We start from the raw sequence: 25,959 nt of genomic DNA, 5'->3' as shown, positions 1-25,959 counted from the left end.
CATTATCTCTATCATATCCGAATCTGTTTCTATTGATTGGTTTTTCTCATTGCAGATCATATTTTCCTGCTTTTTTGCATTCATGGTAATTGTTTATTGGATTCCAGACATTCTGAACTTGTTGGATACTGAATATTTTTACATAACTTTGAGTACTTTTGAGCTTTATTTATTCTGAGACACATTTAAGTTATTTGGGAACAGTTTGATCCTTTTGAGGCGCTTTTAAGCTTGCATAGGATCAGAATAGCCTTTATTCCAGGCCTAATTTTTCCCCATGTAGGACAGTGCTTTGGAGTACTCCACCTGATGTCTAGTGTGTTGAGAGATTTTTCCAGTCTGACTTGTGGTCACATGAACTGTTTCTGGCCTTGTGTGATTTTGGGGGATTAGTCTACCTGCTCTTTTCCAGTGGTTCTTTTTCTGACTTCAGGTAATTTGCTTATGTGCATGTACTGATCTGTACTCAGCCGAAGACTCAAAAGGAAAACCCTGCGGATCTCTGGAACTCTGTCTCAGTATAGTGCTCTCATTTCAGTTATCTCCTCACATGCAGCTTTTTCCTCTCTGATACTCTGCTCCACGATTCTTGCAACCCTGACCTCTCTGGATTTTCAACTGTTTCCTTAACATTATTTTTCTTAAAATATCATGACAGATTAGTATTAAGTAATAAATTTTAAAGTGGCTTATTTTCAGACATGTATCTTTGGCTTACATTCTTTTTGTTAATATCATAACATTAAAGGAGCATTTATACTGGGTCTGATGGCATCAATTAAATTTTTCTTAGAAGCAAAAGTAGATTGATAGTGGTTTTAAATTTATTTGATTGCGTAGTGGTTTTAAGTTTATGTTTGGTAAATATATTCTCAATATAGTCTATTTTTAATTTTTATTGGAGTATAGTTGCTTTACAATGTTGTGTCAGTTTCTACTGTACAGCAAAGTGAATCAGCTATACGTACACATATATCTGCTCTTTTTTGATTTCCTTCCCGTTTAGGTCACCACACAGAGCACTGAGTAGAGTTCCTTGTGCTATACAGTAGGTTTTCACTAGTTATCTGTTTTATACATAGTTTCAATAGCATATATATGTCAATGCCAATCTTCTAATTCATCCCACCCTCCTTCCCCCTTGGTGTCCATGTGTTTGTCCTGTACATCTGTGTCTCTATTTCTGCTTTGCAAATAAGATCATCTATACCATTTTTCTAGATTCCACATATATGCATTAATATACAATGTTTGTTTTTCTCTTTCTGACTTATTTCACTCTGTAGATGTAGTCTCTTGGTCCATCTACATCTCTACAAATGACCCAATTTCATTCCTTTTTATGGCTGAGTAATATTCCATTGTATATATGTGCCACATCTTTATCCATTCATCTGTTGATGGACATTTAGGTTGCTTCCATGTCCTGGCTATTGTAAATAGTGCTGCAGTGAACATTGGGGTGCATGTGTCTTTTTGAACTCTGGTTTTCTCAGGGTATATGCCCAGTAGTGGGATTGCTCGGTCATATGGTAGTTCTATTTTTAGTTTTTTAAGGCACCTCCATATTGTTCTCCATAGTCTGTTATTTTTAAGCTTAATGGCTATTGTTTAGTTCTTAGATGATATAAAAAACAAAAATTCAGGAGTATCAAAAGAGTTTTTTGCTGCATTATTCACTACCAAATTTAAAGAATATGCAGAATAGGGAATATAAAAATACCCTAGAAAAAATTTTAGTGCTCTACTTTTATAATCTATTTTTCCTTCTATGTGTATATGGGGCATTTTCATGTTACTGTGCTTTCAGAGTAGTGTGTGTGTGTGGGTTATACCAAAAATGTGTTTAATGTCATTATTCACATCTGCTAACATCTTAATTATTTGGGTTTTTTATTTCAACCAAAAATAATGTGTGACATTTGGTGTTGTTTATATTTTATACAAGTATTCCGTCATAATGTTATCACATTTTCCTGTCAAATGAAAAATTTTCCATTATCACGCTCGTTAAGTTTCTTGGATGAACTCTGAAAACTAAACATTACCTTGGTAAAAATTAAGACATATATATTAAATGTTCATTCTCATTTTTATATACTTTCTAGTCTGCAGTATCCATGTTACTTTTTCTCAAATCAGATTTTAGTTTTCAATACTTGACTCTATCATTAACAGACATTTCAAAGTCTTCATATATAGTAACAATATCTGATGAATGCTGTTAATCTTTTCATTTTTCACACTCTTTTACATTCTCATTTTTTTCACCTCCAAAGAGTGTGCATTATAGACAAAATACATACTCTTTTTCAGTAAAATAAAGAGTATTTAGTGGGTTTTGTTTGTTTTTACCATTTACCAGAATTTTGTGTGTAATGTTTTTGAAAACTTCCTGTTGTATGGACTTTGGACAGTTAATTTCCACTATTAAGGCAGTAAATATTTTAGCTGGTATGTTTAACTTTGGGTGGGTGAGTGGGGATTTTTGAGGTAAATTGGGAATAATCACTTAGTGATTTAAAAAAACTCAGTACCTTTCCCCTTTCTTTCATATAGTATCAGAGGTGCAGAATCTGGGACAAGTTGCATGAAGAGCATATCAATGCAGGACGTACAGTTCAGGTAAGGCTATTTTATTGTTTCAGGTAAATCAGTATGAAAAGACAGTCTTAAGAAAATTTTGCTAAAATATATACCCTTGTAGCTGAATCCTTTTATATGTATTTGTAACTATTTCCTTAAGGATACATTTTTAGCAATAATTATTGAATCAGATGTCATACATATTTTTAAGATTTTGATTCATATCACCAAAATTTTCTCCAGAAATGATACATCAACTTACACTTTCACAATGAATGCATTTTACAACACTAGTATTACTCATTCCTCAAATTTTTGCTAATTAGTAGGTTAAAATAACACTGCTTTGTCGTCTTAATCTGGATTTTTTCTTTTATTGCTTTGAAGGGTGGAAGCTTTTTATATGCACCTTGGATAGTAATGTTTTTTTTTTAATTCTTTATTGGAGTATAATTGCTTTACAATGGTGTGTTCGTTTCTGCTTTATAACAAAGTGAATCAGTTATACATATACATATGTTCCCATATCTCTTCCCTTTTGCGTCTCCCTTGCTCCCACCCTCCCTATCCCACCCCTCTAGGTGGTCACAAAGCACCAAGCTGATCTCCCTGTGCTATGCGGCTGCTTCCCACTAGCTATCTATTTTACATTTGGTAGTGTATATATGCCACTCTCTCGCTTTGTCACAGCTTACCCTTCCCCCTCCCCATATCCTCAAGTCCATTCTCTAGTAGGTCTGTGTCTTTATTCCTGTCTTACCCCTAAGTTCTTCATGAAATTTTTTTTTCTTAAATTCCATATATATTTGTTATCATAAGGTATTTGTCTTTCTCTTTGTGACTTACTTCACTCTGTATGACAGACTCTAGGTCTATCCACCTCATTACAAATAGCTCAATTTCGTTTCTTTTATGGCTAAGTAATATTCCATTGCATATATGTGCCACATCTTCTTTATCCATTCATCCGATGATGGACACTTAGGTTGTTTCCATCTCTGGGCTATTGTAAAGAGAGCTGCAATGAAGATTTTGGTACATGACTCTTTTTGAATTATGGTTTTCTCAGGGTATATGCCCAGTAGTGGGATTGCTGGGTCATATGGTAGTTCTATTAGTAGTTTTTGTTTGTTTGTTTGTTTGTTTTGTGGTATGCGGGCCTCTCACTGCTGTGGCCTCTCCCGTTGCGGAGCACACGCTCTGGACGCGCAGGCTCAGCGGTCATGGCTCACGGGCCCAGCCGCTCCGCGGCATGTGGGATCTTCCGGGACTGGAGCACGAACACACGTCCCGTGCAATGGCAGGTGGACTGTCAACAACTGTGCCACCAGGGAAGCCCCTATTTGTAGTTTTTTAAGGAACCTCCATACTGTTCTCCATAGTGGCTGTACCAATTCACATTCCCACCAACAGTGCAAGAGGGTTTGCTTTTCTCCACACCCACTCCAGCATTTATTGTTTCTAGATTTTTTGATAATGGTCATTCTGACTAGTGTGAGATGATATCTCAGTGTAGTTTTGATTTGCATTTCTCTAATGATTAATGATGTTGAGCATTCTTTCATGTGTTTGTTGGCAGTCTGTATATCATTTTTGGAGAAATGTCTATTTAGGTCTTCTGCCCATTTTTGGATGGGGTTGTTTGTTTTTTTGATATTGAGCTGCATAAGCTGCTTATAAATTTTGGAGATTAATCCTTTGTCAGTTGCTTCATTTGCAAATATTTTCTCCCATTCTGAGGGTTGCCTTTTTGTCTTGTTTCCTTTGCTGTGCAAAAGCTTTTAAGTTTCATTAGGTCCCGTTTGTTTATTTTTGTTTGTATTTCCATTTCTCTAGGAGGTGGGTCAAAAAGGATCTTGCTGTGATTTATGTCATAGAGTGTTCTGCCTATGTTTTTCTCTAAGAGTTTGATACTTTCTGGCCTTACCTTTAGGTCTTTAATCCATTTTGAGCTTATTTTTGTGTATGGTGTTAGGGAGTGATCTAATCTCATACTTTTACATGTAGCTGTCCATTTTTCCCAACACCACTTATTGAAGAGACTGTCCTTTCTCCACTGTACATTCCTGCCACCTTTATCAAAGATAAGGTGACCATATGTGCGTGGGTTTATCTCTGGGCTTCCTATCCTGTTCCATTGATGTATATTTCTGTTTTTGTGCCAGTACCATACTGTCTTGATTACTGTAGCTTTGTAGTATAGTCTGAAGTCAGGGAGCCTGATTCCTCCAGCTCCATTTTTCGTTCTCAAGATTGCTTTGGCTGTTCGGGGTCTTTTGTGTTTCCATACAAGTTGTGAATTTTTTTGTTCTAGTTCTGTGAAAAATGCCATTGGTAGTTTCATAGGGATTGCATTGAATCTGTAGATTGCTTTGGGTAGTAGAGTCATTTTCACAATGTTCATTCTTCCAATCCAAGAACATGGTATATCTCTCTATCTGTTTGTATCATCTTTAATTTCTTTCATCAGTGTCTTATAGTTTTCTGCATACAGATCATTTGTCTCCTTAGATACGTTTATTCCTAGGTATTTTATTCTTTTTCTTGCAGTGGTAAATGGGAGTGTTTCCTTAATTTCTCTTTCAGATTTCTCATCATTAGTGTATAGGAATGCCAGAGATTTCTGTGCATTAATTTTGTATCCTGCTACTTTACCAAATTCACCTATTAGTTCTAGTAGTTTTCTGGTAGTATCTTTAGGATTCTCTATGTGTAGTATCACGTCATCAGCAAACAGTGACAGTTTTACTTCTTCTTTTCTGATTTGGATTCCTTTTATTTCTTTTTCTTCTCTAATTTCTGTGGCTAAAACTTCCAAAACTATGTTGAATAGTAGTGGTGAGAGTGGGCAACCTTGTCTTGTTCCTGATTTTGGTGGAAATGGTTTCAGTTTTTCACCACTGAGAAGAATGTTGGCTGTGGGTTTGTCATATATGGCCTTTATTATGTTGAGGTAAGTTCCCTCTATGCCTACTTTCTGGAGGGTTTTTATCACAAATGGGTGTTGAATTTTATTGAAAGCTTTTCCTGAATCTGTTGAGATGATCATATGGTTTTTATCGTTCAGTTTGTTAATGTGGTGTATCACACTGATTGATTTGCGTATATTGAAGAATCCTTGCATTCCTGGGATAAACCCCACTTGATCATGGTGTATGATCCTTTTAATGTGCTGATGGATTCTGTTTCCTAGTATTTTGTTGAGGATTTTTGCATCTATATTCATCAGTGATATTGGCCTGTAGTTTTCTTTTTCTGTGACATCTTTGTCTGGTTTTGGTATCAGGGTGATGATGCCCTCACAGAATGAGTTTGGGAGTGTTCCTCCCTCTGATACATTTTGGAAGAGTTTGGGAAGGTTAGGTGTTAGCTCTTCTCTAAATGTTTGCTAGAATTTGGCTGTGAATCCATCTGGTCCTGGGCTTTTGTTTGTTGGAAGATTTTTAATCACAGTTTCAATTCCAGTGCTTGTGATTGGTCTGTTTATATTTTCTATTTGTTCCTGGTTCAGTCTCAGAAGGTTGTGCTTTTCTAAGAATCTGTCTATTTCTTCCAGGTTGTCTGGCATAGAGTTGCTTGTAGTAATCTCTCATGATCTTTTGTATTTCGGCAGTGTCAGTTGTTACTTTTCGTTTTTCCCTTGTAATTCTGTTGATTTGTCTTCTCCCTTTTTTTCTTGATGAGTCTGGACAATGGTTTATCAGTTTTGTTTATCTTCTCAAAGAACCAGCTTTTAGTTTTATTGATTTTTGCTAATGTTTCCTTCATTTCTTTTTCATTTATTTCTGATCTGATCTTTATGATTTCTTTCCTTCTGCTAACTTTGGTGTTTTTTTTAAATTCTTCTTTCTCTAATTGCTTTAGGTTAGTTTATTTATTTGAGATGTTTCTTGAGGTAAGATTGTATCGCTCTAAACTTCCCTCTTAGAACTGCTTTTGCTGCATTTGTTGTCGTGTTTTCATTGTCATTTGTTTCTAGGGTTTTTTTTTTTTTTTTTTTTTTTTTGGCTGTGTTGGGTCTTTGTTGCTGTGTGCGGGCTTTCTCAAGTTGCGGTGAGTGGGGGCTACTCTTCGTTGCAGTGTGCAGGCTTCTCATTGCGGTGGCTTCTCTTGTCGCAGAGCACAGGCTCTAGGTGCATGGGCTTCAGTAGTTGTGCGTCGTGGGCTCTAGAGCATAGGCTCAGTAGTTGTGTTGCATGGGCTTAGTTGCTCTGCAGCATATGGAAATCTTCCCGGACCAGGGCTCGAACCCGTGTCCCCTGCAGTGGCAGGCGGATTCTTAGCCAGTGTGCCACCTTGGAAGCCCCTCTAGGTATTTTTTGATTTCCTCCTTGATTTCTTCAGTGATCTCTTGGTTATTTAGTAGTGTATTGTTTAGCCTCCACGTATTTGTACTTTTTACAGTTTTTTTTCCTGTAATTGCTATCTAGTCTCATAGCGTTGTGGGCAGAAAAGATACTTGATACGATTTCAATTTTCTTAAATTTACCAAGGCTTGATTTGTGACCCAAGATATGATCTATCCTGGGGAGTGTTCCATGAGCACTTGAGAATGTCCTGTAAATATCAATTAAGTCCATCGTGTTTAATGTATCATTTAAAGCTTGTGTTTCCTTATTAATTTTCATTTTGGATGTTCTGTCCATTGGTGAAGGTGGGATGTTAAAGTCCCCTATTTTTATTGTGTTACTGTCGATTTCCCCTTTTATGGCTGTTGGCATTCGCTTTATGTATTGAGGTGCTCCTATGTTGGGTGCATAAATATTTACCATTGTTATATCTTCTTGGATTGATCCCTTGATCATTATGTAGTGTCCTTCTTTGTCTCTCGTAATAGTCTTTATTTTAAAGTCTATTTTGTCTGATACGAGAATTGCTACTTCAGCTTTGTTTTGATTTCCATTTGCATGGAATATCTTTTCCATCACCTCGCTTTCAGTCTGTATGTGTCCCTAGGTCTGAAGTGGGTCTCTTTTAGACAGCATATATATGGGTCCTGTTTTTGTATCCTTTCAGCCAGTGGGTGTCTTTTGGTGGGAGCATTTAATCCATTTACATTTAAGGTAATTATTGATATGTATGTTCCTATTACCATTTTCTTAATTGTTTTGGGTTTGTTATTGTAGGTCTTCTCCTTCTCTTGTGTTTCCTGCCTAGAGAAGTTCCTTTAGCATTTGTTGTAGAGCTGGTCTGGTGCTGCTGAATTCTCTTAGCTTTTGCTTGTCTGTTAACGTTTTAATTTCTCTGTCGAATCTGAATGAGATCCTTGCTTGGTAGAGTAATCTTGGTTGTAGCTTTTTTCCTTTCATCACTTTAAATATGTCCTGCCAGTCCCTTCTGGCTTGCAGAGTTTCTGCTGAAAGATCAGCTGTTAACCTTATGGGGATTCCCTTGTATGTTATTTGTTGCTTTTTGTTGCTGCTTTTAATATTTTTTATTTGTATTTAATTTTTGATAGTTTGACTAATATGTGTCTTGGTGTGTTTCTCCTTGGATTTATCCTGTATGGGACTCTCTGTGCTTCCTGGACTTGATTGACTATTCCCTTTCCCATATTAGGGTGGTTTTCAAGTATAATCTCTTGAAATATTTTCTCAGTCCCTTTCTTTTTCTCTTCTTCTTTTGGGACCCCTATAATTCGAATGTTGGTGTGTTTAATGTTGTCCCAGAGGTCTCTGAGACTGTCCTCAATTCTTTTCATTCTTTTTTCTTTATTCTGCTCTGTGGTAGTTATTTCCACTGTTTTATCTTCCAGGTCACTTATCCATTCTTCTGCCTCAGTTATTCTGCTACTGATTCCTTCTGGTGAATTTTTAATTTCATTTACTGTGTTGTTCGTCATTGTTTGTTCGCTGTTAGTTCTTCTAGGGCCTTTTAAACGTTAATTGTATTTTCTACTTCCACGATTTTGGATCAGCTTTACTCTCATTATTCTGAAATATTTTTCAGGTAGACTACCTATTTTCTCTTCATTTGTTTGGTGTGGTGGGTTTTTACTTTGCTTCTTCATCTGCTGCTTATTTCTCTGTCTTCTCGTTTTGGTTTACTTGCTGTGTTTGGGGTCTCCTTTTCGCAGGCTGCAGGTTCATAGTTCCTGTTGTTTTTAGTGTCTGCCTCCAGTGGCTGAGGTTGGTTCAGTGGGTTGTGTAGGCCTCCTGGTGGAGGGGCCTGGTGCCTGTGTTCTGGTGGATGATGCTGGATCTTGTCTTTCTAGTGGGAAGGACCATGTCTGGTGGTGTGTTTTGGGGTGTCTGTGAACTTATTATGATTTTAGGCAGCCTCTCTGCTATTGGGTGGGGTTGTGTTCCTGCCTTGCTATTTGTTTGGCATGGGGTGTCCAGCACGAGCTTGCAGGTCGTTGAGTGGAGCTAGGTCTTAGCATTAAGATGGAGATCTCTGGGAGAGCTCTCGCCGTTTGATATTACATGGGGTTGGGAGGTCTCTGGTGGTCCAATGTCCTGAACTCGGCTCTCCCACCTCAGAGCCTCAGGCCTGACACCCGGCCAAGACCTGTCAGCCACATGGCCAGGTACCTGGGGAGTTTCTTGCCTTTTGGGAAATCTGAGGTCTTCTGCCAGTGTTCAGTAGGTGTTCTGTAGGAGTTGTTCCATATGTAGATGTATTTTTGATATATTTTTGGGGAGGAAGGTGATCTCCACGTTTTACTCCTCCCTGCCATCTTGAAGGTCCTCTCTCGTGTTTGTGAATCTATAGTCTTTTTCACCGAAAAATGCATCTCTGGTCGTCTTACATTTCAAAAAGGTTATTATAGCTGCAGTATAGTGAATAGACTGGGATAGAATGAAATGAATGCAAAAGATCATTTAGGAGTGGTTACCGAGATGGTGAAGATAGAGAAAAAAGATTGATTTGAGACTTAGGTGGAAATTTGACTTGCCTCTCTATATGTGTATTTTATTTCTTGCTACCTAGATTATAGCCCTAAAGATCAGGGACTATGTCTCCACTAATTGTGTATGTCACAGTACCAGGTGCTCAGCAAGATGCAGAGTTTATTGAATGGTACTCTACCTGTTAATGTCAATGAGATTATTATGACTTGCATTTCTTACCATCTTCACTGTTTAACATGTCATTAAAAATCACTTATGATTTTCTTGAGACAGTGGTATGGTCAAAGTGTTTGTTTACTGATTTAAAAAATATATATGTATTTACATTATTGATCTCCTTCTGGCATAAAAGCTTCGTGTGTGCCATTAAAATAATGAGATCGAAACTGTTGTTAGATGTGGGTATTTGCTTAGTTTTATTCATATCTTCCTTGAATTTTTTGTATAGGCTTGTTCTTTGCTAGTTTGTGTAAAACTTATTTTTAGACAATTTCATGAACGGTTACTATAAATTTTCTAGATTTATCATTATTCGATTTGTATAGTAAGGAGTAAGTATCTTTATTTTTGGTATAGCGTCTTTGTTGAAAAGGGGTTCTTAATTTAAATGTGTCAGTCTTTATCTAATTTATCAGTGTTTTCTCTTGTGGTTCATGCTGTTGGTATCTTGTTCAAGGAATGTTCTGTATCCTAAGATCAAGAAGATAATTTCCCTATATTTTCTATTGAATGTTTTAAATGTTTTGCTTTTAACAGTTAAGTTGTTAATCTATCTGGTATTGATGGTATGAGATAGATATAAATAAAATTTTGTTTTATTTCTTTTGGAAAACCAGTTATCTCATTATTAACTGATTTCTGCAGTGTTATTTCCATATCACAATTCCATATATGCATAAGTGTGTCTCCATTCTTTCTTCTCTGTTCCACTGGTCAATTTGTCTATTTCTCCACCAGGGTCCACACTGTGTTAATTAAGACAGTCTTGTGATAAAGCTTGATATCTAGTTGGATAATATGATTACCTTATTCTACCTTTTCAAGTGTGTTTTGGCAGTTCTTGGCCATTTAGCCTTCCATATAAAATTTGGAATCTGCTTTTCAAAGTTCATACACAGTCTTGTTGGAAATTTGGGAATTGCATTAGATTTATCCATCTATTTAGAGACAAATTATATATTTACGATGTCCAGTTTTACTGCCTGTGAATATGGGATATTCTTATACTTGGTTATGTATTCTTTATTATTTGTGTATCTTTATAGTTTTCTGCATACAGATTGTGGTGCATTTTCTGCATACAGATTGTACATTTTAAAGATACCTGCAAAGTATCTTGCATCCTACATCATCTTCTACAGTATGACGTTGCTACTCACCCACAAACAGTAGCAACAGTGGCGTCTAATTCTCCTTCCTTTGAATCTGAGCTGAGGCAGAAGTAATGCCACCAGACTTCTGAGGCTAGATCAGAAAAGGCCAGATAGCTCCCACTGGTTCTCTGAGGATGCTTGCACTGGGGGAACTTAGCCATCATGTGAAATGTCCAAATATCTGAAGACTCCCACATGGGAGATAGCCACAGCCACAGCTGAGCTCAGAAATTTCCAGCCTCAGGTGCCAGCACTTGAGTGAGCCATCTTGGACATCAGTGCAGTTGAGCCTTCAGATGACTGTGGCTTCAGCCAACATCTGACTCAACCGCATGAGAGACCCCAAGTGAGAACTCCTCAGCTGACTTCCTAAATGTCTGATCCGCAAAATCATTAGCAGAATTAAGTGGCGGTTTTAGGCCTTTAAGTTTTGGAGGAATTTGTTATGCAGCAACAGATGACTGGAATACAGGGCTCACACTTAACTTTGTTTCTCTATTTCAGTCTATTTCATTAATCTGTTCTTAAGTACTTCATTGTTTCAGGGTGTGTGTGTGTGTGTGTGTGTGTGTGTGTGTGTGTGTGTGTGTGTGTGTGTGTGTGTGTGTGTGTGTGTGTTCTGGGGAGGTGTTAAACATGTCCTTTTAAATTATGTTTTCTAACTTTTGTTGGTGTATAGAGAAATATAGTTAGTTTTCATATATAGATCTTATGGCCAATTATCTTTAAACTTATTATTTCTAATAATTGGTCTAAATCCCTTTGCACTTTCTATTAATAGGGTTTTTGGGGGGAGGGTGATATTTTTCTTCTCTTACAATATCACCCATTTTTCTTTTCTTGTTTCAATTCTTTATGGGTTTTTTTCAATCTGGCTCACTGGTTATTGAAAGAAACAGTTAATAAAGCAACTTGTTCAAATTTATCTTTTAAGGAGTTTTTTTTTTTAAATTTATTTTTGGCTGCGTTGGGTCTTCATTGCTGTGCTTGGGCTTTCTCTAGTTGTAGCGAGTGGAGGCTACTCTTCGTTGAGGTGCGTGAGCTTCTTATTGCGGTGGCTTCTCGTGTGGATCATGGGCTGTAGGTGTGTGGGCTTCAGTAGTTGTGGTGCGTGGGCTTAGTAGTTGTGGCTAATGGGTGCTAGAGCACAGGCTCAGTAGTTGGGCATACAGGCTTAGTTGCTCTGTGGCATGTGGGATCTTCCCAGACCAGGGCTCAAACCCATGTCCCTTGCATTGGCAAGCAGATTCTTAACCACTGTGCCACCAGGAAAGCCCCAAATTTATCTTTTAAAAATGATAAATGATAACAGCTTATAAATGATAACATTTATAAATGATAACAGCTCCCTCTGCAAAAAAATTCTTACTGCTATTTATATATATTTTTTCTGAAAGTAAAATTTCATTCTGTATGACAGGATTGTTGTAAGGATTGTTGACCATTGTAAGGATTGTTGACCATGTGTGCAAAGTGCTTACACAGCTCCTCTCAGGGGAATTGGAGTAAGTTTGATTTGATACTTGCATTTTTAACTGCTAGATCAAGCTAAAAAGATTCCTGGCTTTTTGTTAGTTTAATTTGAAACACATTATAATTGCATCACTTTTTATCATTTTTTTGGCTTGTCATAGAAAAGTACAAAACATATTCTTTAAAACTCAGCTCTCCCTGTCCCTCTCCCCAAACAGTTAACATATGGTAATAATACTAGTTGATAATAGAGGATTCTGAAAAATGTGTCATGGTTTCTGCTTTGAAGAAACTTACCTAGATGAGAATTCATGAAATGTTAAATATTTAAATAATAATTTAAAGCTTTATAAAATGTTAATATAAGTCAGTATATGACTAATTGTCAAATATTTTATAGAGACCAGTAAGTGAAAGAGTGCCAGCTATCTGGATGCTAGATAAGGGCAGTGTTATCCTTGTTTTTCAGATAAAAGAAGGCTGAAGAACAGAGAAACTTTGGTGTTTGTCTAAAGCACAAGGCCTTCATAAGTGGAAGGGCAGGGATCCAATCTGGAATTATTTTTACTATTAACTCAGATGGATAGACAATCCAGGAATATTCTCAGGAATACTGTGCTTAATACCTATATTGTAGGTCTTCATTAGATATTTGTTGAGTAAATGAATGGAGGCCCTTTTCTCCTTTGGTTTTCATTCCTTTTGGTGGTTCATTTAATATTTTTTAAGCTATATGTATTCTTTTTGGTGCCTTCTGATTTTGAAGTAAGTGTGAACTCATTACTATTAATACCTTAGTATAGTAGTTAGGTAATACAAGCAAGGAGAAGTCCAGATTTATTTTAATTAAATAGTTATGACTCTGGAGTCCTTAATGATAAATTATATGACATCTAGAATGTGTTTACTCTAAGTTGTTTAAATGTTTACCAGTGGACTTGTGCTCTGTGTTTGTAAAGAAATTAGATTAATTATTGATACCAAATGTTTTCTGCTGTGTACATTTGCTCTTAAAATTACATGTTGTAAAAACATATTAGAAATCCTTAAATCAATATTTAACAAAGGCAAATATATGTATAGCCTCTCTTCTTTTAATCATTAAATACATAATTGGACATTTTTCAGAATTTTAATTAACTCAGAATAATTACTTTTTACAATTATCAGTATGGATAAGTATTCATTTAAACATATCTTTTAATCTTTAGACAGAAATTTCAGGATATTTCTGGAAGAAGGGAAAAAGCCATAACTAGTTATTAAATTTAATTTCAAAACTATAAAGAGAGAGATGTCACCTTTACTGAAAGTTTGGCCATAGTTTGCTGTTTACTGCTTGCATACTGCAAAGCTTTTTAATTAGTGAGTTGGTATACTTTCTTTTTTTTTTTAAACTTCCTTGGTTATATACCATGTATCAAACTTGGTATTTTTGCAGATTTTCAGAACTTGGCATATTATCTTCCTTTCTGACCTGATTATTAGAAGAACAGAAACATTTGAATATTTACTACATCCTAGATACTATTCTAGACACTGGAAATATAGCTGTGAGCAAAACAGAAGAAAATTCTTTTCTCATTGAACTTATATTCTGCAGGCGGGAGTGAAGAAAACAGAGACATTTTTAAAATAAATAAATATATAATATTTAGATGGCTATAAGTACCTTGAAATAAAAGTAAAAGCAGGTTTAAAAGAACAGAGAATCACAGAAGGTGATGAGTGTTCTTTTATATAGGGTGGTTATGGAAGGTTTCTGATGCCATTTGAGCAAAGACCTGAAGGAAGTGAAGGCATAAACCATCGGGAATAGACTTCTCCAGGTAGAAGGGAAATCAAGTGTGAAGACTCTGACGTGAGAGGATGCGTGGCATATTCAGGGAGTAATAAGGAGGTCAGTGTGGCTGATTGTGAGCACGGGAGAGGAGGTCAGAGAGATCAACTGGGCCTGATTACGGAAGGCCTTGCAGAATATCATAACAAAGTTGGATAGAAAACCTTTGGAAGGTTCTGAGCAGATGATAACCTGATATGATTTAAAAGATCACCTTGACTATTATGAAAAGGATAGATTCTAAGGGAGCAAGGATTGAAGCAAGAATACCAGGTAGGTGGCTAATATAATAATCAGGATACTATGGGTCTACTTTTTAGAAAAATGCAGAAACACCAATGTACAGACAATTTTGTGTAGAATGTCAGGGGCCTAGTATGTTATATTTTTACCTACTCTCTGTAGCCCTAGGAAATGGTTCTGAACTTAAACGCTTGAGAGAGGAATAAGGAACTACCCTGACAACAACCTTAACATTGAGGTACCTTTTTCAAAAATTACACACACACACACACACACATTTCAAATGTACAAATATGTAGGAAATAATAAAAATAATATAACACTCATCACCCAACTTTGTCAACTCTTAACATTTTGCCACAGTTTCATCCCCTTTTTTGGAAGAAAACTTTAAAAATACCACTGAAGTCCCTTGTGTACCCTTTCTTGATTCCATTTACTTTGTTCCTGTCTGCATCTGAAGGAAATCTTTTCCCCTGTTTTAAGTATTTATCATTTTTGTGCACATAACTATATATAAGTAATATATGATATTATTTTGCAGTTTTCTTTCTGCTTTTTTCCAAACAGCTTTCTTGAGGTGTAATTGACATATAATAAACTATACAATTCGATAAGTTTTGACATATGTATACACCATGACACCATCACCACAATCAAGATAATGTGAACCCATCACCAGTGAACCCAGTTAAGATAATGAATATATCCATTGCCCCCAAAAGTTTCCTTATACCCATTTGTAACCTTCCTTCTGGCTTCTCCCTGCCACATCCTCCCACATGCACATACACCCTCACTACTCAAGCAACCATTGACCCGCTTTCTGTCACTATACATTAGTTTGAATTTTCTAGAATTTTATATAAATAGAATCATCTAATACATACTTCTATTTTGTCTGGTTTCTTTCACTCTGCATGTATATTTTGAGGTTCATCCATGTTGTAATGTGTATCAGTATTTCATGGCTTTTTATTGTTGAGTAGATACTCTGTTGTATGGATATACCACAGTTTGTTTATCCATTCGTCTGTTGATGAACATTTGGGTATTTCCAGTTTTGGGCTACTACAAATAAGGCTACTATGAACATTTGAATACAAGACTTTGTATGGAAAAAGGATTTCATTTCTCTTGGATAAATACTTATGAATGGAATGACTGGGTCATATTCTTCACCTTTCTAAGAACTGCCAAGCTGTTTTCCAAAATAATTGTACCATTTTATATTCCCACCAGTTCCTTCATATCCTTGCCAACACTTAATATGGTTAGCCTTTTTAATTATAGCCATTCTAATACGTCTGTAGTGGTATCTCATTGTCATTTTAATTTTCATTTGACTAATGATGTTTCTGATTCATATTGAATTAATTCAGTATTTTTTATTCCATTTTGTCTTCTTTCTTGTCTTGCCGGCTTTAACTCTTTGTTTTTTTAGTGGTTATTTTAGGGTTTATAGTATACCTCTTATTATAGTTTATCTTCATGTGAGATTCTACTATTTCACATATGTTTAAGAAATTTACAGTATACTTCTTCTCCCCTCCCAGTCTTTATGCTATTGTTGTCATATATTTTACTTATACATGTGTTATATACTTAATAATGTTTAAACAGTCAGTTGTCTTTTTCAAGTGATTTAGATATTAAAGGGGGAAAATCTTATCTATTTACTTCTGTCATTTCCATTTTTGGTGTGCTTAATGCCTTTGTGTAAGCCCATATTTCCATGTGGTGTAATTTTCCTTTTGCCTGAAAGACTTCCTGTAACATTTCTTAGAGTGCAGTTCTGCTGTTGATAAATTCCTTTGTGTATCTATCTAAAAAGGCTTCATCTGGCCTCTGTTTTCAAAAGGAATTTTTCTGTATATAGAATTTTATATTGAGTTTTTTCTTTCAGTACTTTACAGATGTTGTTCAGCTGTCTTTTCAGTTGCATTATTTCCGATGAGAAATCTGTTTTATTCTTATTTTTATTCCTCCGTATGTAATATGTCTTTTTCCTCTGCGTACTTCTACATTTTCCCTTTATAACTGGTTTTGAGCACTTTGATTATTATGGGCCTTGGTGGAGTTTTCTTCATGTTTCTTGTGCTTTGAATTTATTGAGCTTCGTGGATCTCTTGTTTTATAGTTTGCATCAAATTTGGAAAATTTTGGGCCATTATTTCTTCAAATATTTTTCTGTCCCCTCCAATCTCTGTTCTCCTTCAGGGACTCTAATTACACATATGCTATGCTACTTGAAGTTATCTCACAGCTCACTGATGCTCTTTTAAATTCTTTTGGATTCTGTTTTCTCTGTGTGTTTCATTTTCTATAGTTTCTTTTTCTATGCCTTCATGCTCACTAGTCTTAGCAGCAGCCGTGTCTATTCTGTTATTCCATTCAGTGTATTTTTCATCTCATATTATAATTTTCAACTCTAGAATTTTGATTTGGGTTTATTTTAATATCTTCCATGTCTCTACTTAACTTTTTGAACATATGGAATACAACTATAATAGTTTTAATATGCTCTGCTAATTCTAACGTCAATGTCAATTCTGGGTCAGTTTCAATTGATTGATTATTGTCTTCATTATAAGCCATATTTTCCTCTCTCTTTGTATGTCTGGTGGTCTTTGCTTGGGTTACCTTTCCATGGCTGGATGCTAGATATTTTCATATTCCTATAAATCTTCTTGAGCTTTGTTCTGGAATATAGTTAAGTTACTTGGAAACAGTTTGATCCTTTTGGGCCTCACTTTTATGATTTATTAAGCTTGATTGGAGCAATGCTTGTCTAGGGCTAATTATTTCATCACTACTGAAGTAAAAACCTTTCTGAGTGCTCTATCTAATGCCCTATAAATTAAGAGTTTTTCCAGTTTAGCTGGAGAGAACAGACACTCTTTCCAGCTTTGAATGAGTGATGGGCACTGTTCCCTCTAATCTTTTGGGATGATTTTTTCTCCAGCCTTGGGTAGTTTCTTCACATACATGTTCTGATCAGCTCTTTGCCAAATACTTGAGAGCTACCCTTCTGTGTATCTCCAGCATTCTCTTTCTGTACAGCTCTCTCCTCTCCAGTACTCTGTTCTACAAACTCTGCAGAAGCAAAAGTCTATCTATTATTACATTTTGAAACTGCAAGTAGAATAGGTTTAACAGTTTTATTCTCTGAGATAAGAAATCATTAGGAATAAGAAAGATTTTGTGATCACATTTTGAAACAGTGAAAAAGTTGAAATTGTGACTACTATAATAATTGAATGAAGAACATTAACTTGGCTTTTATAGAAACTTGGTCAGCCTAGCCTCTGTAGCAGTGGTGATGCAGAGCTTGCTGAGAACACAGATTTCTGGGACTTACCTTAAAGATTCTGATTCAGTAGATGTCAGACCACATTTGGAAAGATACTGCTCTACAGAGTCTATCCTAGTTCCACAGGTAGTGTAAATACAAAGAAAGTCAGACATGGAACTGGTAGAAGTAAAATGTGACTTTCATGATTTTACTAGGAGAAATATAGAATACTTGAGCTACTTTTAAATTTTTTAAAAGAAAATTTTAAAGGGAGAAGCAATAGAAAAGAGAGGGAACAAGGAGGAGAGAGGAAGTGAGGATGGTAGACAAAAGTTAGGAAAGAAGAAGAAAAGATTAGAGAGAAGCAAGACCAGGTAGAGAACAGAAGAGAAGATAGAAGAGTAGATTCCAAAATGAATGCTGTTAGGAGGTAAATTGTTTTAGGTTATTATGACTTTAGAGGAATTTAAACTTAAATTTTGCCTTGAAATATTTGTGAGCCGATTAATCAGGATTTAGGATCCCGCCCCCCCCCCTTTTTTTAAATAGGTATAGTACCTATGCCTCTACTCTGATTGGCAGAGTATACCTATAGTACCTATGCCTTTATTCTGATTGGAACTATAGAACCTCAGGGAGAAAATTAAATCTAAGGTACCATCACTTGTAGGATACACCAGTATTTTGTGTACCTCTGAGAGAGAAAAGTGCTGCCAGTTAAGTATAGCACAGTGCTTTTTTTTAACCATCTGTTTTAAGATACATTCCAATTTCAGAGATGTTAAAATGTGGGAAAGATGTTGTGTCCTCAGATTGATGAAATACAGTATTTAGAAGTCTTCTACTTTTCTACTCCAGCTCTGTCTTTTCCTGATTTATTCTTTCTATTTAGTAAGTTCTATTTTTTCAATATTATTCATCAGGAGTGGCTCAAATCTCACCTCCTTCATGAAGTCCGTGTAGATCCTTACAGTAAGATGTTTCAAGTTTCCTTTGAGCATGTTTCTTATGCCCCTTTCAATTTTGAATATTTCTTCTTAATGGAAAAGCAAAAGAGGAGTTAAGTAGTTCTGCTTTCTCTGTATTGTCTGCTAACATTATACCATCTGCCCCAAGCAGTAGGTCTGTACCTTCTTTCTTGTTCCTCTTGCCCTACATGCATTTTTTAAAATCTTTTTTATCGTTCTTAATATTTTTCGCCAGCCTCTGCTCATTCTGGGCTCTTACGTGGTTCTCCTCATTTCACATCACTCTTTTTTATTCATCCTTGTTTACTTACCTTTCTTTTCATTCCTGTTTTTTTTTTTTTAAAACAAGTATCTTAAAATTCTGAACTTATAGCACACCTTACCCAATCATATTGGATTTTTTTAAGATGTCACTTTCCTTCCTTATCCGATTAACTTTTAACTTTTTTTTAGTGTCAGAATTTTTACTTTTTAGAAACTCTCTTTTAAAAAAGGTTTTCCCATTACAATATAATCTCTGCTATGGCATCATACAAGTATTTTCTCTAAACTTGACTCACTTGCCTAAAGTATCACTGTTTCCAGTATTCCTTTTTGTAACTATTATGAACACCAAGATGGCAAGGTTGCTTTCTCATGGTTTTCATTTCCACTTTACTATTTTATGCTTCTGTGTCAGAATTAATTCCCCAAAAAGTAGTTCCTTTCATTATTTCTTCCAACTAATGGAAGATGAAATGTTTCATATGCTAGTGACTTACATTATGCTTTCCTCGGCAAGTTCTAGCTGGTTTCTTGATAGTTGGAGATCCCTGTTGTTGGACCACCACTTTGCTACTTTGTGGAAAATATTATAATAAAAATTTCTAAAACTATTATTGTAACTTTCTATTATGAAATATAATATACATGCTATAAAAATCATTAAGCATAAATATAAACCTGAACAAGTTATTGTACTGTGAATACTCATGTAACCACTACTCAGATCAAGAAATAGACAATTACCAGCATCCTAGAATCCCCTCATACCCTCTTCCCACTTATAAACACATGTCTCCCTGCAAAAGTAATCACCGTCTTGATTTGTATGGTAACTGCTACTTAGTTCTTCTGTATGGTTTTACCACCAAAATACATAATTAAGACTATAGTTTGGGGCTTCCCTGGTGGCGCAGTGGTTGGGAGTCCGCCTGCCGATGCAGGGGACACGGGTTCGTCACGGGTTCGTGCCCCGGTCTGGGAAAATCCCACATGCCGCAGAGCGGCTGGGCCCGTGAGCCATGGCCGCTGAGCCTGCACGTCCGGAGCCTGTGCTCCGCAATGGGAGAGGCCACAACAGTGAGAGGCCCGCGTACCGCAAAGAAAAAAAATTAAAAAGTAAAATGAGTTAGAGAATGTTCTCTCTTTCTCTTGAATAATTAGTGTAATTTCCTTTAACTCTTTGGAAGATTGGCCAGTGAAGCCACCTGTGCTGGTGTTTGTTTGGTTTTGGTTTTGTTTATGTGTACAGGGAGGTGGGGGAGTTTCAAAATGCACATTTAATTTTTTAATAGTTATGACTAGTCAGATATTTTTCTTGTCAGTTTTGGTAAGTTACAGTTTTCTAGTACTTTATCCATTTCATCTAACTTTTCTAGTTTATTGACATAAATGTATTCATAATATCCTCTCGTTACCTTTTTTTTTAATTTTAATTTTATTTTTGGCTGCATTGGATCTTCGTTGCTACGCATGGGCTTTCTCTAGTTGCGGCGAGCGGGGTCTACTCTTCGTTGCGGTACGTCGGCTTCTCATTGCGGTGGCTCCTTTTGTTGTGGAGCACAGGCTCTAGGCACGTGGGCTTCAGTAATTGTGGCACATGGGCCCAGTTGCTCCACAGCATGTGGGACCTTCCTGGACCAGGGATCGAACCCGTGTTGCCTGCACTGGCAGGCAGATTCTTAACCAGTGTGCCATCCCCTCTTCTTATCCTTTTAATATCTGAAATATCAGTAGCAATGTCCTCTTTTTTTCATTTCTGATTTTGGTTATTTGAACCGTCTTTATTTTTTTTAGCTACTTCTGAGTGAATTTTACCAACTTTATTAGTCTTCTAAAACTGAAAATTTGGCTTTTTTAACCTATTGTATGCTTGCTTTTTCTATTTAATGAAATTTATGTCCACATATTTATTATTTTCTACTTTCTTTGCATTTCTAAGTTCCTGAGATGGATGTTTAGTTTATTAATTTTCAGCCTTTCTTCTTTTCTAATATATTTGCATTTAGAGTTATAAATTTCTAACTACCTCTTCATCTGCCTATAAGTTTTAGTGTGCGTTATTTTTCTAATGCAGTTCAGAGCATTGTAATTTCCATTGTGGGGACACCCCTGGTGGCACAGTTAAGAATCCACCTGCCAACGCAGGGGACACGGGCTCGATTGCTGGTCCGGGAAGGCCCCACATGCCGCGGAGCAACTAAGCCCATGTGCCACAACTACTGAGCCTGCACTTTAGAGCCTGCGCGCCGCAATTCAACTACTGAAGCCCACAAGCTCTGGGTCCCGCGTGCCGCAACTACTGAGCCCGCGTGCCTAGAGCCCTGTGCTCTGCAACAAGATAAGCCACTGCAATGAGAAGCCTGCACACTGCAATAAAGAGTAGCCCCTGCTCGCCACAATCAGAGAAAGCCCATGCACAGCAATGAAGACCCAACACAGCCAAAAATGAAATAAATACATTTATTTAAAGAAATAATAATAATTTCCATTGTGATCTCTTCTTTGCTTTGTGGATTATGTATAAGGGTTTTTCTTTGTTTCCAGACATGTAGTGTTTATGGGTATATTTTTGTTAACTGTTTCAAGTTTAATTTTATTATGATCAGAGTACATGGTCTTGAATGAGGTCCCTTTTTTTTTTCTTTTACTTTTATTTGCATTTATTTTTTGCGACATTTACTCCCCGGCCGTAAGTTTTTGTTTCGTCAGTTTCTTCTGGGATGGGATATCTTTTTCTTCTGGGCAACCTCCTCTTCTGGTTTAGGAATAATCTGTTCATTTTCAGTAAGGATCATCTCAATGTAGCAGGGAGAGCTCACGTATGGGTTGACCTGACTATGAGCTCTGTAAGTCCTGTACCACATCGTGGGGGCTTTGTTCACCTAGATGTGGTTAATGACCAGAGAATCTACATCTAAGTCCTTAAGTTCAGCATTACTCTCTGCACTTCTGAGCATGTGCTGTAAAAGTTCAGCACTCTTCTTGGGCCACTGACCCTGCATCCAGCCCCACTGTTTGACCTGGACACACCTACCAACTCCACCATTGTAACGACAGAATGGCACGCATTGCTTCTTTAACGTGACATCCTTCAGATACTTGGTGGCTTAATGGCCTGGGCAGTTTAACGAGTGTTCTTAAAGTGAACATGAAGATTTCAGCCTCTTGACTTGCATGATTTTGTGGGGTTTTTTCTGGGTCAAGTGAATAGCGAACCATTTTTAGAGGTCACCTCAGACCACTTACCAGAAAAGTCAATTTTTTTTTTATTATAGTTGATTTACAGTGTCCTGTTCATTTCCGGTGTACAGCACAGTGATTCAGTTATACACATACACACACACACACACACACACACACACACACACATATTCTTTTGCAGATTCTTTTCACTTATAGGTTATTACAAATCATAGCGTATAGTTCCCTGTGCTATACAGTATGTCCTTGTTGGTTGTCTAGTTACATATAGTAGTGTGTGTATGTTAATCCCATCCTCCTAATTTATCCCCCTGCCCCCCGCCCTTCCCCTTTGGTAACCATAAGTTTGTTTGTTTTCAAAACAACCATAAGTTGTTTTGTTTTCCATAAGTTTGTTTTCTGTGGGTTTATTTCTGTTTTATAAAGAAGTTCATTTGTATCTTATTTTTGTTTCAGATTCCACATATAAATGATATCATATGATATTTGTCTTTCTCCAGCTTACTTCACTCATTATGACAATCTCTAGGTCCATCCATGTTGCTGCAAATGGCATTATTTCATTCTTTTTATGGCTGAGTGATATTCCATTGTATATATGTACCACATCTTCTTTATCCACTCCTCTGTTGATGGATATTAAGGTTGCTTCCAGGTCTTGGCTATTGTACACAGTGCTGCAATGAACATTGCGGTGCATGTATCGTTTCAGATCATGTTTTTCTCTGCATATATGCCCAGGAGTGGGATTGCAGGGTCATATGGTAGCTCTATTTTTAGTTGTTTTTTTTTTTTTTTTAACATCTTTATTGGGGTATAATTGATTTCCAGTGGTGTGTTAGTTTCTGCTTTATAACAAAGTGAATCAGTTATACATATGCATATGTTCCCATATGTCTTCCCTCTTGCGTCTCCCTCCCTCCCACCCTCCCTATCCCACCCCTCCAGGCTGTCACAAAGCACCGAGCCAATATCCCTGTGCCATGCGGCTGCTTCCCACTAGCTATCTACCTTACTACGTTTGTTAGTGTCTATATGCCCATGACTCTCTCTCGCCCTGTCACAGCTCACCCTTCCCCCTCCCCATAACCTCAAGTCCGTTCTCTAGTAGGTCTGCGTCTTTATTTCTGCCTTACCCCTAGCTTCTTCATGACATTTTTTTTTCTTAAATTCCATATATATGTGTTAGCATTACGGTATTTGTCTTTTTCTTTTTGACTTACTTCACTCTGTATGACAGACTCTAGGTCTATCCACCTCATTACAAATAGCTCAATTTCGTTTCTTTTTATGGCTGAGTAATATTCCATTGTATATATGCGCCACATCTTCTTTATCCATTCATCTGATGATGGGCACTTAGGTTGTTTCCATCTCCGGGCTATTGTAAATAGAGCTGCAATGAACATTTTGGTACATGACTCTTTTTGAATTACGGTTTTCTCAGGGTATATGCCCAGTAGTGGGATTGCTGGATCATATGGTAATTCTATTTGTAGTTTTTTAAGGAACCTCCATACTGTTCTCCATAGTGGCTGAACCAATTCACATTCCCACCAGCAGTGCAAGAGTGTTCCTTTTCTCCACACCCTCTCCAGCATTTATTGTTTCTAGATTTTTTGATGATGGCCATTCTGACTGGTGTGAGATGATATCTCATTGTAGTTTTGATTTGCATTTCTCTAATGATTAATGATGTTGAGCATTCTTTCATGTGTTTGTTGGCAGTCTGTATATCTTCTTTGGAGAAATGTCTATTTAGGTCTTCTGCCCATTTTTGGATTGGGTTGTTTGCTTTTTTGTTATTGAACTGCATGAGCTGCTTGTAAATTTTGGAGATTAATCCTTTGTCGGTTGCTTCATTTGCAAATATTTTCTCCCATTCTGAGGGTTGTCTTTTGGTCTTGTTTATGGTTTCCTTTGCTGTGCAAAAGCTTTTAAGTTTCATTAGGTCCCGTTTGTTTATTTTTGTTTTTATTTCCATTACTCTAGGAGGTGGGTCAGAAAGGATCTTGCTGTGATTTATGTCATAGAGTGTTCTGCCTATGTTTTCCTCTAAGAGTTTGATAGTTTCTGGCCTTACATTTAGGTCTTTAATCCATTTTGAGCTTATTTTTGTGTATGGTGTTAGGGAGTGATCTAATCTCATACTTTTACATGTACCTGTCCAGTTTTCCCAGAACCACTTATTGAAGAGGCTGTCCTTTCTCCACTGTACATTCCTGCCACCTTTATCAAAGATAAGGTGTCCATATGTGCATTGGTTTATCTCTGGGCTTCCTATCCTGTTCCATTGATGTATATTTCTGTTTTTGTGTCAGTACCATACTGTCTTGATTACTGTAGCTTTGTAGTATAGTCTGAAGTCAGGGAGCCTGATTCCTCCAGCTCCTTTTTTCGTTCTCAGGATTGCTTTGGCTATTCGGGGTCTTTTGTGTTTCCATACAAATTGCGAAATTTTTTGTTCTAGTTCTGTGAAAAATGCCAGTGGTAGTTTGATAGGGATTGCATTGAATCTATAGATTGCTTTGGGTAGTAGAGTCATTTTCACAATGTTGATTCTTCCAATCCAAGAACATGGTATATCTCTCTATCTATTTGTATCATCTTTAATTTCTTTCATCAGTGTCTTATAATTTTCTGCATACAGTTCTTTTGTCTCCTTAGGTAGGTTTATTCCTAGATATTTTATTCTTTTTGTTGCAGTGGTAAATGGGAGTGTTTTCTTGATTTCACTTTCAGATTTTTCATCATCAGTATATAGGAATGCAAGAGATTTCTGTGCATTAATTTTGTATCCTGCCACTTTACCAAATTCATTGATTAGCTCTAGTAGTTTTCTGGTAGCATCTTTAGGATTCTCTATGTATAGGATCATGTCATCTGCAAACAGTGACAGCTTTACTTCTTCTTTTCCGATTTGGATTCCTTTTATTTCCTTTTCTTCTCTGATTGCTGTGGCTAAAACTTCCAAAACTATGTTGAATAAGAGTGGTGAGAGTGGGCAACCTTGTCTTGTTCCTGATCTTAGTGGAAATGCTTTCAGTTTTTCACCATTGAGGATGATGTTTGCTGTGGGCTTGTCATATATGGCCTTTATTATGTTGAGGAAAGTTCCCTCTATGCCTACTTTCTGCAGAGTTTTTATCATAAATAGGTGTTGAATTTTGTCAAAAGCTTTCTCTACATCTATTGAGATGATCATATGGTTTTTCTCCTTCAATTTGTTAATATGGTTTATCACATTGATAGATTTGCATATATTGAAGAATCCTTGCATTCCTGGAATAAACCCCACTTGATCATGGTGTATGATCCTTTTAATGTGCTGTTGGATTCTGTTTGCTAGTATTTTGTTGAGGATTTTTGCATCTATGTTCATCAGTGATATTGGCCTGTAGTTTTCTTTCTTTGTGACATCCTTGTCTGGTTTTGGTATCAAGGTGATGGTGGCCTCGTAGAAGGAATTGGGGAGTGTTCCTCCCTTTGCTATATTTTGGAAGAGTTTGAGAAGGATAGGTGTTAGCTCTTCTCTAAATGTTTGATAGAATTCGCCTGTGAAGCCATCTGGTCTTGGGCTTTTGTTTGTTGGAAGATTTTTAATCACAGTTTCAATTTGAGTGCTTGTGATTGGTCTGTTCATATTTTCTATTTCTTCCTGATTCAGTCTTGGCAGGTTGTGCATTTCTAAGAATTTGTCCATTTCTTCCAGATTGTCCATTTTATTGGCATATATTTGCTTGTAGTAATCTCTCATGATCTTTTTTATTTCTGCAGTGTCAGTTGTTACTTCTCCTTTTTCATTTCTAATTCTATTGATTTGAGTCTTCTCCCTTTTTTTCTTGATGAGTCTGACTAGTGG

The 25,959-nt window shown here is 36.6% G+C and overlaps 1 protein-coding gene and 1 pseudogene across 7 annotated transcripts in view; one reads left to right on the top strand and one right to left on the bottom strand.

Moving 5' to 3' along the window:
- STX17 (syntaxin 17) overlaps nucleotides 1-25,959 on the top strand; it is an 85,307-nt gene that overhangs the window by 18,480 nt on the left and 40,868 nt on the right. For all 6 annotated transcript variants that reach the window (XM_082657125.1, XM_082657124.1, XM_082657120.1 and 3 more), the window contains one exon: nucleotides 2,560-2,625. In XM_082657125.1, coding sequence (XP_082513251.1) covers nucleotides 2,560-2,625 — 66 coding nt within the window. The remainder of the gene's footprint in view (nucleotides 1-2,559; nucleotides 2,626-25,959) is intronic.
- LOC309823992 (large ribosomal subunit protein uL22-like) lies at nucleotides 21,573-22,115 on the bottom strand (annotated as a pseudogene). The gene has a single exon. The product of its transcript is annotated as a large ribosomal subunit protein uL22-like (transcript).

The sequence above is a fragment of the Grampus griseus genome (genome assembly GCF_964374135.1).
Source record: "Grampus griseus genome assembly, chromosome: 6".
Taxonomy (NCBI): Eukaryota; Metazoa; Chordata; class Mammalia; order Artiodactyla; family Delphinidae; genus Grampus; species Grampus griseus.
This window is presented reverse-complemented; position numbering and strand designations above follow the sequence as displayed.